The sequence below is a fragment of the Nannospalax galili genome, unplaced genomic scaffold, assembly GCF_000622305.1.
Source record: "Nannospalax galili isolate Female #2095 unplaced genomic scaffold, S.galili_v1.0 scaffold215, whole genome shotgun sequence".
Taxonomy (NCBI): Eukaryota; Metazoa; Chordata; class Mammalia; order Rodentia; family Spalacidae; genus Nannospalax; species Nannospalax galili.
The window spans coordinates 50,982-68,101 of NW_008338533.1; the positions used below are offsets into that span (position 1 = coordinate 50,982).

General features: G+C 38.0%; 1 protein-coding gene across 6 annotated transcripts in view; it reads left to right on the forward strand.

Annotated features, from left to right (window-relative positions):
* The window catches only part of LOC103734254 (zinc finger protein 501), a 34,507-nt gene extending 18,401 nt beyond the window's left edge, over window positions 1–16,106 (forward strand). For 5 of the 6 annotated variants that reach the window (XM_017798148.2, XM_008833133.3, XM_008833134.3 and 2 more), the window contains 2 exons: window positions 2,299–2,391; window positions 13,833–16,106. In XM_017798148.2, coding sequence (XP_017653637.1) covers window positions 2,299–2,391; window positions 13,833–15,433 — 1,694 coding nt within the window. In that variant the 3' untranslated portion in view covers window positions 15,434–16,106. Of the gene's footprint in view, window positions 1–2,276; window positions 2,392–13,832 lie in introns of all 6 variants that reach the window. The other variant, XM_017798149.2, reaches the window with a different exon arrangement.
* Window positions 16,107–17,120: the final 1,014 nt, after the last annotated feature.

The window sequence follows — 17,120 nt, forward strand, 5'->3', positions numbered from 1 at the left end:
TAGCTCCAGCAGGCCAGGAACTCAAAGTGTAAACCAGGCTGGCCTCAATCTCACAGAGATTCTCCTGCCTCTGCCTCCCAAGTGCTGGGATGAAAGGCGTGCACCACCACACCCTACTTACACATTCTTTGAACCATACACATGATAATGTATTTCCATTTTTTTTTAGCATCTTTAGTATCTTTCCCCAGCGTTCAGTGGATATACATTTATTAGCAATTTGATGTGGTTTTACTGGTTTTTAGTAGCTGTTGTAAATTGGTTTGCATTCTGAATATCTTTCTCAGCACTTCTGTTGTGCAAATAGACTAGGTTTTTGTACCTTTTACTTTATATACTGCAATCTTACTAAGTTGGTTTTTCCATTCTAATTTTTTTCTTCAGACCTTTATGATATATATATATATACATAAATTATATACATATAAATAAAACCTCTTATTCCACAAGTAAGGACCTTTTGACTTTCTGTTTTGGATTCTCTTTATTTCATTTGTTTTTGTTATTTCTGTGTCTGAGACTTATAACACTATACTAAGAACAGTAATGAGAGGGCTGGAGAGATGTTTCAGAGATTCAGAGCACTGGCTCCTCTTCCAGAGGACCCAAGTTCCGTTCCCAGCACTCACGTGGCAGCTAACAACTGCCCATACTTTCAGTTTCAGGGGATCCGATGCCCTCTTCTGGCCTCTACAGGCATTACGTGACATAGGTACACATATACATGCAGGCAGGATACTCATACACATAAAATAATAGAAATCAATTAAAAAAAGAATAGTTATGAAAGATCCTTGTGTTATTCTGGATTTTAGAAGTACTTTTTGGGTTTTCCTGCTGTAGGTTGTGGGTTTGTTCTACATAACCCTTATTGTGTGAAGAAGGTATGCCTTCTGTGTCGTACACATTGAAGGTTTTTCTTGTTTTGTTTTTTTATTTATTTTTTATCAAGATAAGGCATTGGATTTTATCTGGTCTCTTTTATACATCAGTTGTGATACTCTCATAACTTTTCATTCTCCAATTTTTGATACTGTAGTTTTGAATTTCCATATGGTGATTGTTTTATCCCTTCCTGAGATGATTAGGGTTGATAGTTCTTTATGTGCTGTGAGATTTGATTTGCTATTTTGTTTAAAATTTTGCATCTGTGTTCATTATGGATATTGCTCTAAATTTTTCTCTGTTGTGTCTATGTCTAGTTCATTGTGATACTAGTCTCTAAAGTGTTGAGAATTTGGTCATTCCGCTTAATGGATATTTTCATACTAACATTTTGGCTTTTCTCTTACAGTTTTTCAGATTTTCTCTTTGTCTTGGCCTTTAGTCAGTTTGACTATAATTTGGCTTAGAATCATATTTGATCAAGTCTACTAGGGACTGTCCATCTCTCTGCCATGACTTAATTCCATCATTGAATGTATGCTTTCATATGTTTTCTTTTCCTTCTGGAATATACATAGTTCAGTTGTTTGCTTGCTTGTCGATGGTACATGTGTATTAAAGACCTTGTCAAATCTTTTTTTCACCTTCTTCAGTCTCAGAAATTCGTTTTTTTTTTTTTTTTTTCTGATCAGTTTTGCTGTTGAGTCTTTCAGATTTTTTTTCTTTTACGGTTTTCTTTTTTTTTTTTTTTTGCTCTTTTTGAGACAGTCTCCCCATAGCTCTAGCTGGCCTGGAACTTGCTATGTAGACCAGACTGGCCTCAATCTCACAGACATCTGCCTGCTTCTGCTTCCCAAGTGCTGGAATTAAAGGTGCACCACCAAATGCAGCCATTTTTTAAAATGATTTTTAAGTTACATTTATTTATTTATTGTGTATGTATATGTGTGCATGGTATCTGTACACAAGGGTCCATGCATGCATGTGCCACAGAGTACATGGGGAGGTCAGAGGACAACTTGTGGAGGAACCTCCCTTCATGTGGGTCCTAGGGATCAAACTCAGGCTTAGCAACAAGTGCCTTTATGGGCTGAGACATCTTACAGCCTTTGTTGGTTCTTTTATATAACTTTTGTCTCTGCTCAGTTTCTCATAAATATCAAGTTATCTCTCTAATGTAATTATATTTTCTTTTATTCTCTTGTGCTTCCTTACATTTTATTTAAATCACTGTTTTTGTCATTGTTATTTATTATGCAGTTTAATGTTTCTTAATTATAATGGCCCAGTTCTGAAGAATGGAAGGTAAACTATCAAAACTAATTGGCCCCATCATTAAATTAAATAGAGATCTCGTCTTTCTTCTCTGTACCTAACTTAATGTTGCACAGATCTTATATTTCCTATTTATAGGACACTGTGAGACCAAACCTGACTTGATTTTCAATTTGGAGCAAAGACTTGGATCATGGATTGTAGGAGAAGCCTTAGACCAGAACACCCCAGGTAAGTCAGTGCATACTAGTCATAGAGGTTAGGATGAAGAGAACTCATCAGATATTGGCAATCATGTCTAATCTCACACATGAGACATTTGTCTAATACACTTTCCAACTCTGAATGTTTTTCTTATTGAGATATGTTTTCTTAGATTTACCATGAATCTTCATAGACCTTTTTCTTTTAATGTGTATGAGTGTTCTGTTTGCATCTATGTACGTGCATTCATATGTGTAATGTCCGTAGCAGCCAGAAGAGGGCATTGATCCCCTGGAACTGGAATTACAGAGGACTGTTAGTCACCGTGTTGGTACTGGGAACCAAACAGGGGTCCTCTGCAAGAACAGCCAGTGCTCTTAAACCTCTGAGACTGCTCTCCAGCCCCCTTCATAGACAATTTTGATGGTTAGAGTCTTTCCCTAAATTCTCAGTTGCCCTTCTTTTTGCAATTATGATTAAAATCAGACATTTGTTAACATTTTCTTTAAGTACTTGCTCTTTGATTAGCTTATGGGCACTTGTCTTTGTAGTTGTGTTGATATCAGTAGTAAGCAAACAAATGCATGTCCTCTACATGAACTTGTGTTCGGTGACATAGAAAAGTGAATCAGATGCTGGGTGTGGTGGCGTGTGCCTTTAATCCCAGCCTGGGAGGCAGAGGCAGGTGAATCTCTAGGAGATTGAGGCCACCCTGGTTCTCATCATGACTTCCAGATGGGCTGTGACTAGGGAGACACTGTCAAAAAACAAAACAAAACAAAACCAGAAAAGTGAATCCAAAATAATGTATGATAAATAAGAGACAAAGAATGTAAACAGTGAACTGAGTTGTAAGGAAGTCAACTTGATATGCAATACATAGGTGGTTATGAACCATAGACTTGATAGTGGTCATGAGTATAAATAGCACAGATATAAATTTGGAAATAAGTAGCTTAAAACCAGTATCCTGAAGAAGAGCATTAAGAATCAGTAAATGAGCACCAGAACAGCTAAAAAGCAGGAAAAACAAAGCTGTAATGCATGTGCGCATGCATACATGCACACACACACCCACAAATCAGACTGTAACTCCAACTCCTTGTTGGGGGGAAAAGCCTGAGGCCATATCCAAGGTAAACCTGGAAACATCCTAGGGACATCCAGGCACAGGAGAAACCTACAGTTCTCAAAAGGCCTAAATCCAGTGTTTCTTGTCTGAAAGTAACTTCTACATTGCAGACTAGCATTGGAAAAGAAATAATGGGTTTGTTCCCTTTACCTTGAAATGCTATAACCATACACCAACTTGAGAGGGGTACCAGTTAATTGTTTGATGAATACTGTAGACTATAAATCAAGAAATAATTACAAGCCAGAGAGCATATGGATACACTATCGACATTAATTCAGTAAACCAGCAGATCTGATGAAGAAAAATTTAGTATGTATCTTCCAATAAGAACCTTAAATATAAGTGATCTTAATTCTGAAAGAAGCAGGTGACCAGAATGGAATTAAAGAAAAGAAGATCTTGGCTGCTTCCCTGGGCTGCACAACCCGGCAGCCTATCTCCCGGGAGCCCTCTGGGCCTGCTCCCACCCTCACCTCCCTCTGCTTCCCTGCTGCACAACCCACCAGCCTCTTTCCTGGGCACCAGGGCTGACCCCTCGGCCTGGAACCATGACTGCTTCCCGATCCCTTGCATCCAGATGAACTCAGTTCCTTCTCGTGGTCCCCAGGAGCCCTATGGGCCTGGTTGCGCCCTCACCTCCCTCTGCTTCCCTGGGCCTGCACAACCCACCAGCTTCTATCTGAGTAAGTCTATCGCACCCTCCACACCTTGATTCCCCCAGCCTCATTCACCATCCCACCTCCTGCGCCCATCTCTCCTAGCCTGGATACTGTCCAATTCCTTGTCTTGGCACCCCAGACACTGGGGGAATTACCACTGCTTCCTGATGCTTTGCATTCAGAACAACCCAGTTCCTTGTCGTGGTCCCCCAGAACCCTCTGGGCCTCATCCAGCCCTCACCTCCCTCTGCTTCCCTGGACTACACAACCCACCAGCCTCTTTCCTGGACACCAGGACTGACCTCTCGGCTTCCTGATCCTTTGCATCCAGACCAACCCTGTTCCTCCCTGCAGTCCCCAGGAGCCCTTGGGGCCTCTTCCTGTCCCCATCTCCCTTTACATCTCTGAGTGGCACAGCCACCAGCTGTCCAAGACCATCATCTTTCCTGGGCCCTGCTCCCAGGCCAGTCCAACCCTGAAATTCCTGAGGATACCATCTTTCCTGGAGGGATCCAGACCTTAGGAGAAAGCTTGAGAGCATCTGATCCTCATCTGATTTGGGCCTCTGTGGGAACTCCTAAAGAAAAAAGCAATCTGGCCACTCCAATATAAAATCAAAGGAGAGACCGGGAAGCTTAGAGGAACCAGCTTTTCATGCCCAAAAAGTAAAACACAAAGACACATAAACTTCACAAAAAGAAGCAGACCTAAACTTGAAGGCTTGAGTCTCACACAAGAATCAGAAACTACAAAAGAAATTCACATGTCAAAATCACAGAGAAAAAATAATAACATGAAAAACAAAAATAACATACCCCCACCACATGCAATTAGTCCTCTAGAGGAGTACAGTGAGAACACCCTAGAGATAATGCAGGACATGGAACTCAAAAGAACAATTATAAACATGATAAAAATTCAGTCAATTTAAAGAACACAAAGAAAGTAAAGAACTGCAGGAAAATAGGGATAAACTTCTGAATTCAGAAAAGAGCTAGAAATATTGAAGAATACTAGGCTGAAATGAAGAAGGAAGTGAAGCACTCAGTGAGCCAATTAGAAACGACAGGAGAATGCCTCACCAATAGGATGAATGAAATGGAAAACAAAATATCAAGACTGGAAGATAAAGTGGACGAACTAGACCATTCAAGCAAAGATTATGAAAAATTTAAGAAAGCACAAGAATGGAATATGCAGGAATTGTGTGAGACCCCCAAAAGACCAAACTTGTGAATCCGGCATACAGGAAAGAGAAGAATCCCAAGATAATGGCATGGACCAGATCCTTAACAGAATCGTAGAAGAAAATTTCCCAAAATTAAAGAAAGATATGCCCATACAAATACAATAAGTATATAGAACACCAGACAGGACCAGCAAAGAAACTCTCCATGGCACATCATAGTAAAAACACTAAACATGCAGAAAAGAGAGGATACTGAAAGCTGCAAGAGAAGAACAAGTCACATATACAGGATTACACCTGTAGATTACACCTGACTTTTCAGTGCAAACTATGAAAGCTTAGAAGAGCCTGGACCAAAGTATTCCCAGTTTTAAATGATCACAGATGCCAATCCAGATTACTATACCCAGCCAAAATGTCTATTATAGTCACAGGGGAAAGAAAAATCTTCCATGACATAAACAGGCTGAAGGAATTCATGTCCACAAAAACCCCTTCAGAGAGTTCTGGAAGCAATAGAAAGAGCTGAAGAAGGAATGACTACCAAGTGAATGGTACTAAGAAAAAAGCAGGCATTGCAATTCTAATATCTGACAAAATAGACTTTAAAACTAATCAGAAGTGATAAAGAGGGTCACTTCATTCTGATCAAAGGAACAATAAACCAAGAAGATATTACAATCATGAACATATATTCTCCAAAAGCTGGTACACCCAACTTCATAAAAACAATACTACAGGACTCTAAGACCCAGATCAATCCCAACTCAGTAGTAGTAGGGGACTTCAATAGCCCACTGTCTCCATTAGACAGGTCAACAGGGCAGAGAGTTAACAGAGACATCTGAATTAAACAATGCCATATATCAAATGGACCTAACAGACATGTACTGAGTATTCCATACAGCACCAAAGGGCATACTTTCTATTTGGCGCCCCATGGAATCTTCTCCAAAATCGACCAAAATATACTGGGGCACAAAACAAACCTCAACAAATCAAAAAGATTGAAATAATTCCATGCATTCTATCAGACCACAATGCAATAAAGCTTACAATCAACACCAGAAGAAGCTCTAGTCACCACTTGAACACGTGGAGATTAAACAACACACTCCTGAATGATGAATGGGTCAAGAGAAATTAAAGAAAAGAAAGTATTCCTGGAACTAAATGAAAAGAACAATACAACACAATAAAACCTCTGGGACACGCTGAAAGCTGTCCTTAGAGAGAAGTTTATAGCTCTAAGTGCCTACATCAAAAAATAGGAAAAAACACAAATAAATGACTTAATATTGCAACTCAAGATACTTGAAAAGCAACAACAAAGAAACCGAAACCCAGCAGACGAGAAGAAATAACAAAAATCAGGGCAGAAATTAATGAAATCAAAACAAAGGAAACAATACAAAGAACGAATCCAAGAGCTGGTTCTTTGAAAAGATAAACACAATTAACAAACTGCTAGCCTAGTTAACCAAAAGAAAGAGCACCTCCAAATCAGAGATGAAAGGAGAAACATTACAACAGACACCAGAAAGATACAGAACATTATAAGGAAATACTTTAAAAACCTATATGCTACTAAATTTGAAAACGTAAAAGAAATGGATGGATATCTAAAGGCATGAGAACCACCAAAACTAAACCAAGAAGAGATTAATACCATAAACAGACCCATAACACAAAAAGAAATTGAAACAGTAATACAAAACCTCCCAACTAAAAAAAGGCCAGGACCAGATGGATATACAGCAGAATTCTATCAGACATTTAAAGAAGATCTACACCCAATAGTACTTAATTTATTCAAAGAAATAGAAATGAGGGAGAACTTCCAAATTCCTCCTTTGAAGCCAGCATCTCTCTAATACCAAAGCCAGGTAAAAATACAATAAAAAAAAGTATAGATCCATATTGTTAATGAAAATAGATGCAAAAATTCTCAGCAAGATACTTGCAAGCCTCATACAGACACACAACTGAAAGATCATCCACCTTGATCAAGTTGGCTTTATTCCAGAGATGCAGGGATGATTCAATATACGTAAGCCAATAAACGTCATAAATTTATAAATGGGCTCAAAGCAAGAACCACATGGTCATCTCAGTAGATGCAGAGAAGGCTTTTGACAAAATTCCACGTTCATTTATGTTCAAAGTCCTAGAGGGTATTGGACTGGAGGGAACATACCTCAATATAATTAAAGCCATATATAACAAACCCACAGCCAACATCATCCTAAATGGAAAAAAACTGGAAGCATTCCCATTGAAATCAGGAACCAGGCAAGGCTGTCCACTATCTCCACTTCTCTCTAACATAGTGCTTGAAACTCTTGCAAAAGCAATAAGACTAGAGCAGGAAATTAAAAGAGTAGTAATTGAAAAAGAAGAGATCAAATTAACCCTTTTTGCAGATAATATGGTATTATATATAAGAGATGCCAAAAATTCCACCAGAAAACTCCTAGAAATTTTTTAAATGTACACTGAAGTGGAACATTACAAAATTAACTTACAAAAGTCTGTAGCCTTTCTATATACCAGTAACAGGCAATCAGAGAAAGAGTACGTGGAAACACTCCCCTTCACAATAGCTGCCAAAAAAAAAAAAAAAAAACTTGGAATAAACCTGACCAAAGATATTAAACACCTATACAATGAAAATTTTAAATCATTAAGTAAAGAGATTGAGGAAGACATCAGAAGATGGAAGGGCCTCCCATGCTCATGGATTGGAGGAATTAATATTGTGAAAATGACCATCCTACCAAAAGCCAGTTATAGATTTAATGCAATGCCAGTCAAAATCCCCATGCCATTTATCACAGAATTGGAAAAAGACATCCTAAGATTCATATGGAAGCACAAAAGACCTCAGATAGCCAAAGGAACCCTGAGCACTAAGAGCAGTGCTGGGGGGATTACTATACCAGATTTAAAGCTGTATTAAAGAGCTATAGTCATAAAAACATGATACTGGCACAGAAATAGACCCGTAGATCAGTGGATCAAAATTGAAGACCCAGATATGAGTACATGCCATTTCAGCCACCTGATATTTGACAAAGAGGCTAAGAACATGCACTGGAGGAAAGTCGGAATGTTCAGCTAATGGTGCTAGCAAAACTGGATCTCCACCTGTAGAAGAATGAAATTAAACCTGTACTTTAACCTTGCACAAAAGTCAATTCCAAATGGATCAAAGACCTCATTGTAAAGCCTGAAACTCTGAAACTGTTAGAAGAAAACATTGGAGAAAACCTACAAGATATAGGTGTTGGAATGGATTTTTCTAAACGACATAAGTTGCTCAGGAAACAAGGTCAAGAATCAAGAAATGGGACTGCATTAAACTAAAAAGCTTGTGTACATCAAAGGAGGCAACCAAGGAAGTGAAGAGAAAACCCAGAGAATGGGAGAAAATCTTCACCGGCAACACAACTGACAGAGGTTTAACATCCAGAATATATAACAAACTCACAAAACAGAGAATCAAGACAGGAAGTAACCCAATTAATAGATCGGCTAAGGAACTGAACAGAGAGTTCTCAAAGGAAGAAGTAAAGATGTCTAAGAAACATCTTAAAAGATGTTCAACATCACTAATAATCAGGGAAATGCAAATTAAAACCACTTTAAGATTTCATCTTACCCCAGTCAGACTGGCTAAGGTCAAGAGAACAAATGATACCAAATGTTGGAAAGGATGTTGGGAAAGGGGAATGCTCATCCACTGCTGGTGGGGCTGCTAACTTTTTCAACCCCTATGTAAAGCCATGTGGAGAACTCTTAAAAAAGTACAAATGAACCTACCGTTTGCACTAGTTTTACCACTCCTTGGCATATACCCAAAGAACTCATCCTATTGCAGAGACACTGTATATCCATGTTTGTTGCTGCTCTTTTCACAATAGCTAAGAGATGGAAGCAACCTAATTGTCCCTCAACTGACGAGTGGATAATAAAAATGTGGTTCATTATACAATGGAGTTTTATTCGGCAAGAAGGAAAGATGAAATCCTGAAATTTGCAGGTAAATGGATGGAACTAGAAACTGTTATACTAAGTGAAGTAACACAGACTCAGAAAAACAAAAACAAAAACAAAAAAACCCGGCATTTATTCTCCCTCATATGTGGATCCTAGCACTAAATCCTTGTAAATGAGTATGTATCCAGACATAACTACAGGTATGAGAATAATGAAGAGGAACCCTGGAAGTAAAGGAAAAGAAAGAATCTGAAAGAGAAGAACAGCAGAAAACAGGTGTTAAGAAGGGAGATATGGACAATAATGGGGTTATTTTAAGGGGGGAGGGAAGGTTATACAAGGAAGCTAGGGGATAAAGGGAAAGAAGGAGCTCAAGAGAGATGGGACCATAGGTGAAGGGTATTATTATGGGAGAAATGGAGAGGATGGGGACACCTTAAATGGGGAAACCATGGTGGACTGGTTAGACAATGTGAGAGAGAAACAATGCCTAGCTAGTTTTAGAAAACCAGAGGGAACCACATTAGGCCAACAACGTACTGACAAATTATACATACAACCAGATCAAGGAATGTAATATATGCCTAGGCAAGGTTTATCTGAGAGCATTTCGTCTTTTCCCAAGCTCTATCTACATGGCATATGGTAACTGAAAGTACCAGACTGGTGGAACTAACCTTGGATGTTTAACAGCCATACTTTGAGGCATATACTAATTAGGTCGGGGTACATTAAGGACAATTTTGTTCCTTGCCCTCCTAGGTCAACTAAGTTCCAGGGGACTATAAGCATCTCAAAATGTCCTGTAATTGTGGTGAGTCACCTGTCCTCTTGATCAAGGAGGCCATGGAGACCCCACCAGATGGACCTGAACCAGTGTCCAGTCTACAAAGAGGAGAGTCGACACAGAGGAAACATTTCCTCCATGCTTCCAAGTGAAGCCAGCCATGGTCAAGTAGGACCTTTGACTTATCTTCACATAGACAAAACTGATAAACGAAAGGAGCCAGGGGCTCCTCCCAGCCCCATGATACTCCTGAGGAACAGATCCTCAGACAACCTTAAGAGTAAAAATAAATTGTTTTATCTGGGCCAACTGTAGGATCTTAAACACCCAAAAGGAAAGTATACCCAAAGATTAATGTGGTCAGTATAATTTTTAAGAGTCCATGTGTATAGCTAAAGGCTATGTACCAAGAAACAATGCCAGACAGGAGATACTTCCTTTGAGTTATTGGCCAAGGTGGCACAAGAGACTCCCAGACAGTAACCCAGCATGGAACTGGGAAAATGAACAGCGGACCCATCTTTAAAGGAGTATTGACAACTTATTGCTGCTAGATGAAGAACAGCTGATCTTCCTAAAAAGAAGGATCTCTAGATCAGCTGACTAGATTCGGCAGATGGATAAGCACTGGAGAATGGCTGGGGGTGTTGACAACATAGAGGACAGTACAGGTATGACAGAGTATGTGGGCTCCAGTATGTGGGAGGGGGGAGGCTGTGGGTGGGTGCCATTTGGGAAGTGGGTATGCAGATGAATAAGACTATGTGGGTTCTGTATGAGGTACACAGCAAAATCAATAAATTAAAAAAACATATTTGAGAAGGAAGCATTAAAATTTACCTTATGTTAAACAGTAGAGGTGATAAACATTACCAATGAAATCTACCTGATGACTTTATATCCATACTCAGGTACTAAGGATCCGAGTATAACCAGCTGTGACTAGTAATCATCAGATACATAGAGATTAAGGCACATGTGCTAACATCTAAGTGTTAGTAGCACTAAAAATGTAGGAAACAGCATATTTTAAACTGAAATGGTGTTTTTAAAGGATAAAACCTCAGTTTTATATATTACAGGTTTTATACTGAGTTCATTATTTTATAACTATTAATTCAACTGTGAACCTAAAAATTTACAGCTGCTTTTAAAAGAGATGTATCCTTGCTCTGGATTGTGTTACTGAATATTTTAAAGCTGTAATGAAATGCTTCTTCTAATCATGTGGTTATTAAATTTAAAGAAATTAAAATAATCTTCAAAGCATAACACTTTGCTCCTTAATAATTAGTAGATGTGAAAAACATTACCATTGAAATCTACCTGACTTTATATCCATGCTCACATGCCAGGGAGCTCAGAAAGTAACCAATTGTGACTAATACTAATCATATAGCTAGAGATTATAAACACATGTACAAATGCCTTAGTGTTATTTGCATTAAACATGAACTTTTCTGCATGAAACTGCGTATTTTAATAATGAAATAGAGATCTTTTTTAAAGGTTAAAACCTCATTTAATTTTATGTCTCACAGGGTTTATGCTGAATACAATATTGTATAACTGTACTAATTCAACTGTAAACCTAAAATTTTACAGCCAATTTTGAAAGACATGCATCTTAGCTCTGGAAGTTATTATTGAATATGTCAGTGCTCTTGTAATGAAATGCTTCTAACTATGCAGTTATTAGGTTCAACAGCGAACCTAAAAATTTTATAGCCACTTTTGAATGAGATGTATCTTTGCTTTGAAACTGTTATTGAGTATGTTAAAGCTGTAATGAAATGCTTCTTCTAAAAAAGTTTTTTTTAATATTAAAAAAAAAAGATCTTGTTTCCTATCTGTAACAACAAGGATTCCATCTCATTGGCAAAGGCACACATGACCTTAAAATGTGAACAATGCTTCTTGAACCAAAAGAGAAGTAATCTACTGATGTGAGAAATCCAACTTCAAGCTAAATTAGTTGGAAGGGATTAAGAAGGTTACTTCATATTCTTATTAATAGGAAATATCCATTAAAATGGTAATGATTCTGCATATAAGCTGAATATTGTGCTGAGTTCCATAAAAATATTCTGGACATGAAGGTAAACAAAGGTTCTGGATACCATAGTAGTGAGTGATTTCGGTATTCCACTTTCTTCAGTGGATATGTTATCCAGATATGAGACCAACAAAGACATTTAAGGCTGCATCTGGTTTCATAAAATATATAATACTGGGTATGAAAGGACACAGCAGCAGTTGAGTAGTTGAGAGGACACTCATCAATAGCTATATCACCCAGAGACAAGATTCAACAAAGAAGCTTCATAGTTAAACTATAGCATACATCATTGAGACTAAAGAGACATCTATAGTATATTCCGTCTGAATAGTTGTGGAATACACATCTAAGCCTTTCCTAAAACTCATCACATTTTAGGTCATAAAGCAAGCTCTAACAAACAGAAAACATTTGAAGTAATTTCTTGTATCTTTTTAAATGAACACTGAAAAATGTTAGAGATCATTAGGAAGAGAAAGTAAACTAAAACATGAGAGTTGTACAACACATTTTAAAATGATCTAAGGATGGCAAAGAAGGGGTTAAATTTCCTAGGACCAAATGAACTCAAAAGTGAAAAGTATTTGGGATAGAGAAGATCTACCGGTATGGGGAGAAAATGGAAGGTGTATATTCTCAAAGTGTATTATGTACATATTAAAAACAAGATAATGAAGTGTGTAAGTCAGTTTACTGCTGGGAGGCCTGTGCACTCTTGGCTTTCTTCTCCCATCATCCATGTGACCAACTGTTACAATGTTCCTCCAAACTACAGTTTAGGGAATAAATATATTTATTTGGGCTTGCTAACAGAGCACATGATGTCAAGGAGGAGTTACACAAGTATAGACACCCTTGGACTTTTTCCTCTGCATGTCAGCTGAGCCTTTCAGATCTTCAGCCGCTTGCTCAAGATGGTGAAGCATCCTCTTCCTCTCTTGTTTTTTCCATGTCTATCCTTAGACCCTCCCCCTTATGCAGTTGAAGCTGACTGGTTGGTTGGGAGGGGCAACTGTCTCCCTCTGCCCTGCCCATCCTATGGAGAGTCTTAAAGTTCAACTAGTTTTCAGTTAGTGGGGGAAAGGAAGACGACATCCATCTGTTGCTGGTCCTTCAGAGGACATGCCTATCCAACAAAATCCCTTTGGGTAAGAGAGAAAGTTAGGAATTTCGGGAATCATCCTTTCAATAGGAAGGAATGTAATTTGCATTTGACTACCTCAGTAGGATTCCTTAAGTAGTTCCTGAGGGTAAGTTTAAAAAAAAAAAAAAAAGATGACCTAAACACATATACCAATCCTTCCCCATATCAATATTTTTTTCTTTTTTTGAAACAGGGTCTCACTACATAGTCCCAACTGACTTCAAACTCACTATGTAGACCAGGCTTGCTATGAACTCATAGAGATCTGCCTGCATATATATGCCTCCTGAGTGATGGGATTAAAGGCACGCACCACTACTCCTGGCCCCTATATCAACCCTTTAGGCAGGAAAAAAAAAAAAAAATCCATCACTCAAAATTATGCTGAAATCATTCACCACAAGAATAAGAAACCACTGCTTCTACTTCTGTTAGTTTGAATGAAAAATACTTATATGCAGTTTGTGAATATTCATATATCTTAATATCATTTCAGGTGTACAAAAAGTGAATACCCTGAATAAGACCTGCCGAGAAACTGAAGCAAGATATGTGTGGCAAGTTTCAATCACCAACAGCAATATATCAAAGGAGATGGCTGGAATAGGGAAAAAATTTAATGTGAATAAAAACCACACTTCAAATCTGAATATAAAGGATAGAATGAGTCCTAAACAGCTTCTTGTGTGGAAGAATGTGCATCTCCAGAGTGATCATGATAAGATGCAGATTGGAGCAGAACCTGATGATATTAATGGACCTGACAAATCGCTTCAACCTCCTGAGCATCTTGGTCTACATAAAAGTCAAAGTTCACAAAATTACTTTCAAAGTCTTATACCAGGGAAAGCCTGCAACACAAAAGCAGTATTGCTGACACATCAATTTCAAACAGGAGAGACCTCTCATAAGTTCAGTGAATATGGGAAATCCTTTGATGATGTAGTGTTTATTGGCAAAGAGATAACTCAGGTAGGAGAGAACTCTTTTGAATGTAATATATCAGGAATAAAGTGTAACAAATCTAATCTTGATGAATGTGAGAGAATACACATGGGAGGGAAACATGAATGTAGTGATTTTGAGAATCCTTTTAGTAGTGAATCATACCTTACAAAAGATAAGAAACAACATGCAGGAGAAGAGCCCTGTATCCAGGAAGAATATCAGTTCTCACTAAAGTCAGAAGTGAATGTTAATCAGAAAACCCACAGAGGGAAAAAATCCTATGAATGTAAAGTATGTGGAAAGTGTTTTCACTGGAAAACAAGCTTTAATAGGCATCAGAGTACTCACACTGGTGAGAAACCCTATGAATGTAAGGAATGTAGGAAAGCTTTCTGTCAAAAGTCACATCTGACTCAACATCAGAGAGTTCATACAGGTGAGAGACCATATATATGTTTACAGTGCAGGAAAGCTTTCTACCGTAAATCGGAGCTCACTGACCATCAGAGAATTCATACAGGTGAGAAGCCCTATGAATGTAAGGAATGTGGGAAAGCTTTTTGCCAAAAGCCCCAACTCACTCTACATCAGAGAATTCATACAGGTGAGAAACCCTACGAATGTACAGAATGTGGGAAGGCTTTCTCCACAAAGTCCTATTTAACTGTACATCAGAGAACTCATACGGGTGAAAAACCTTATGAATGTACAGTATGCAGGAAATCATTTATTTGTAAGTCAAGTTTCAGTCATCATTGGAGAACTCATACAGGTGAAAAGCCATATGAATGCAAGCAGTGTATGAAAACATTCTACCGAATGTCAGGCCTCACTCGACACCAGAAAACTCATACAGGTGACAAACCATACGAATGCAAATTATGTGATAAAGCTTTTTACTGTACTTCACACCTCACTGTACATCAGAGAACTCATACAGGTGAGAAACCCTATGAATGTAAGGAATGTCGGAAAGCTTTCTATGATAAGTCAAACCTAAAGCGGCATCAGAAAATTCATACCATGAAGAAATCCTGTGAATGCAAACAATGTAATAAATCTTTGAGTAACATTTCTCAACACCAGATAGTGTACTATGAATATGAAGAATGCAAGAAACCTTTCTACCATAAAACACACTTTAGTTAAGTATCCAAACACTCCTTACAAGTAAGGGGACCCTATGATTGTAAAGAACATAGGCAAACATTTAACACAAGTCAGATCTTAACTTTACATAGAAGTACACAAAGCCCAAAACATGAATGTATGGAATGGTAAGAATACTTACAGAACCTGAACAGGCAAAAAAACACAAGAATGTAAACAATGAAGGAAAACTTATGTGTCTGTCAAAGAATTCACAGTTGACTACAACAAATAACACCTTGGGGTAAACCTAACCAAAGGGTGAGAGACCTCTACAACGAGAACTTTAAAACTCTGAGGCAAGAATTCAAGGAAGACACTAGAAGTTTCAAGTTTGATGTTCTTGGATTGGCAGAATTAGCATTGTGAAAACAACTATCTCACCAAAATCAATGTTCCAATTCAGTGTAGATAAAATCAAAATCTCCATTCCATTTTTCACAGAAATCGAAAAAAAAAATCTTAAAAATTTGTATGGAAGCACAAAAGACCCCAGACAGCTAAAGCAGTTCTGAGGATAAAGAATAAATGCTAGATATTTTACCATACCTGATTTCAAGTTATACTACAGAGCTATTGTACTAAAACCAGCATTGTGCTAGCACATAGATGTAGTGGAATAGAAGATCCTGATATAAGCCAATGCAATTACACACTGGTAATTTTTAACAAAGATGCCAAAAAATACACCCTGGAGGAAAGAGCATATTCAACAAATGGTGCTAGGGAAACTGTCTATGTAGAAGAATGGCACTAGATCCTTATCTTTCACTGTGTACAAAATTCACCTCAAAATAGATGAAAGACCTCAATGTAAACCTGGAACTCTTGAAACTTTTTGAAGAAAAGGTATGGAGTATGTTACTAAATGTAAGCACAGGTAAGAAATTTCTAAATAAGATAACAGTCACTCAGAAAATAAGGCCAACAGTTGACAAATAGGACCTCATGAAACTGTACAGCAGAGGAAACAACCTAGTAAAGAAGCAGCCTACAGAATGAGAGGAAATCTTTGCCAGCTATGCCTGCAACAGAGGATTAATACTTAGAATGCACAAAGAACTTAAAAACATTAAGGAAACAACTCCACAAATTAGCAGCTGTAAAGCTTAACAGTTATAAAAAGAAATGCAAGTTACTAATAAACATTTCAAAGATTGATTTCTATTTTGTGTGTATGAGTGTTTTGCCTGCATTTAAGTATGTGTACTACATGTGAACCTGGTCCCTGCAGAGACCAAAATAGTGTCACCTGGAATTGTAGTTACAGATGATGGTAAGCTGCCATGTAGGTGCTGGGCCCACCGCAAGAACAGCAAGTGTTCTTAACAGCTGAGCCATCTCTCAAGCCCCAATAATAAACATGTTTTTTAAATATTCAGTATCATCCATCAGAAAGACGCACATTAAATCTTCTTTGAGATTCCATCTTACTCTAATCAGTGGAAATTGTCAAGAAACCAAATGGCAAAAGATGCTAGTGTGAATATGGGGAAAGAGGAATGCACGTTCATTGTTGGTAGGAGTATAAACTGGTGTAGCCACTCTGTTAATCAAGTGTGGAATTTCCTGAAAAAGCTAGAAATAGAACTATCATAGGACCCAGCTATACCACTCCTGAGCATATACCCATTGGACTCTATATCTTAGTACAGATATACTTACTCATCCATAGTCATTGTTGCTC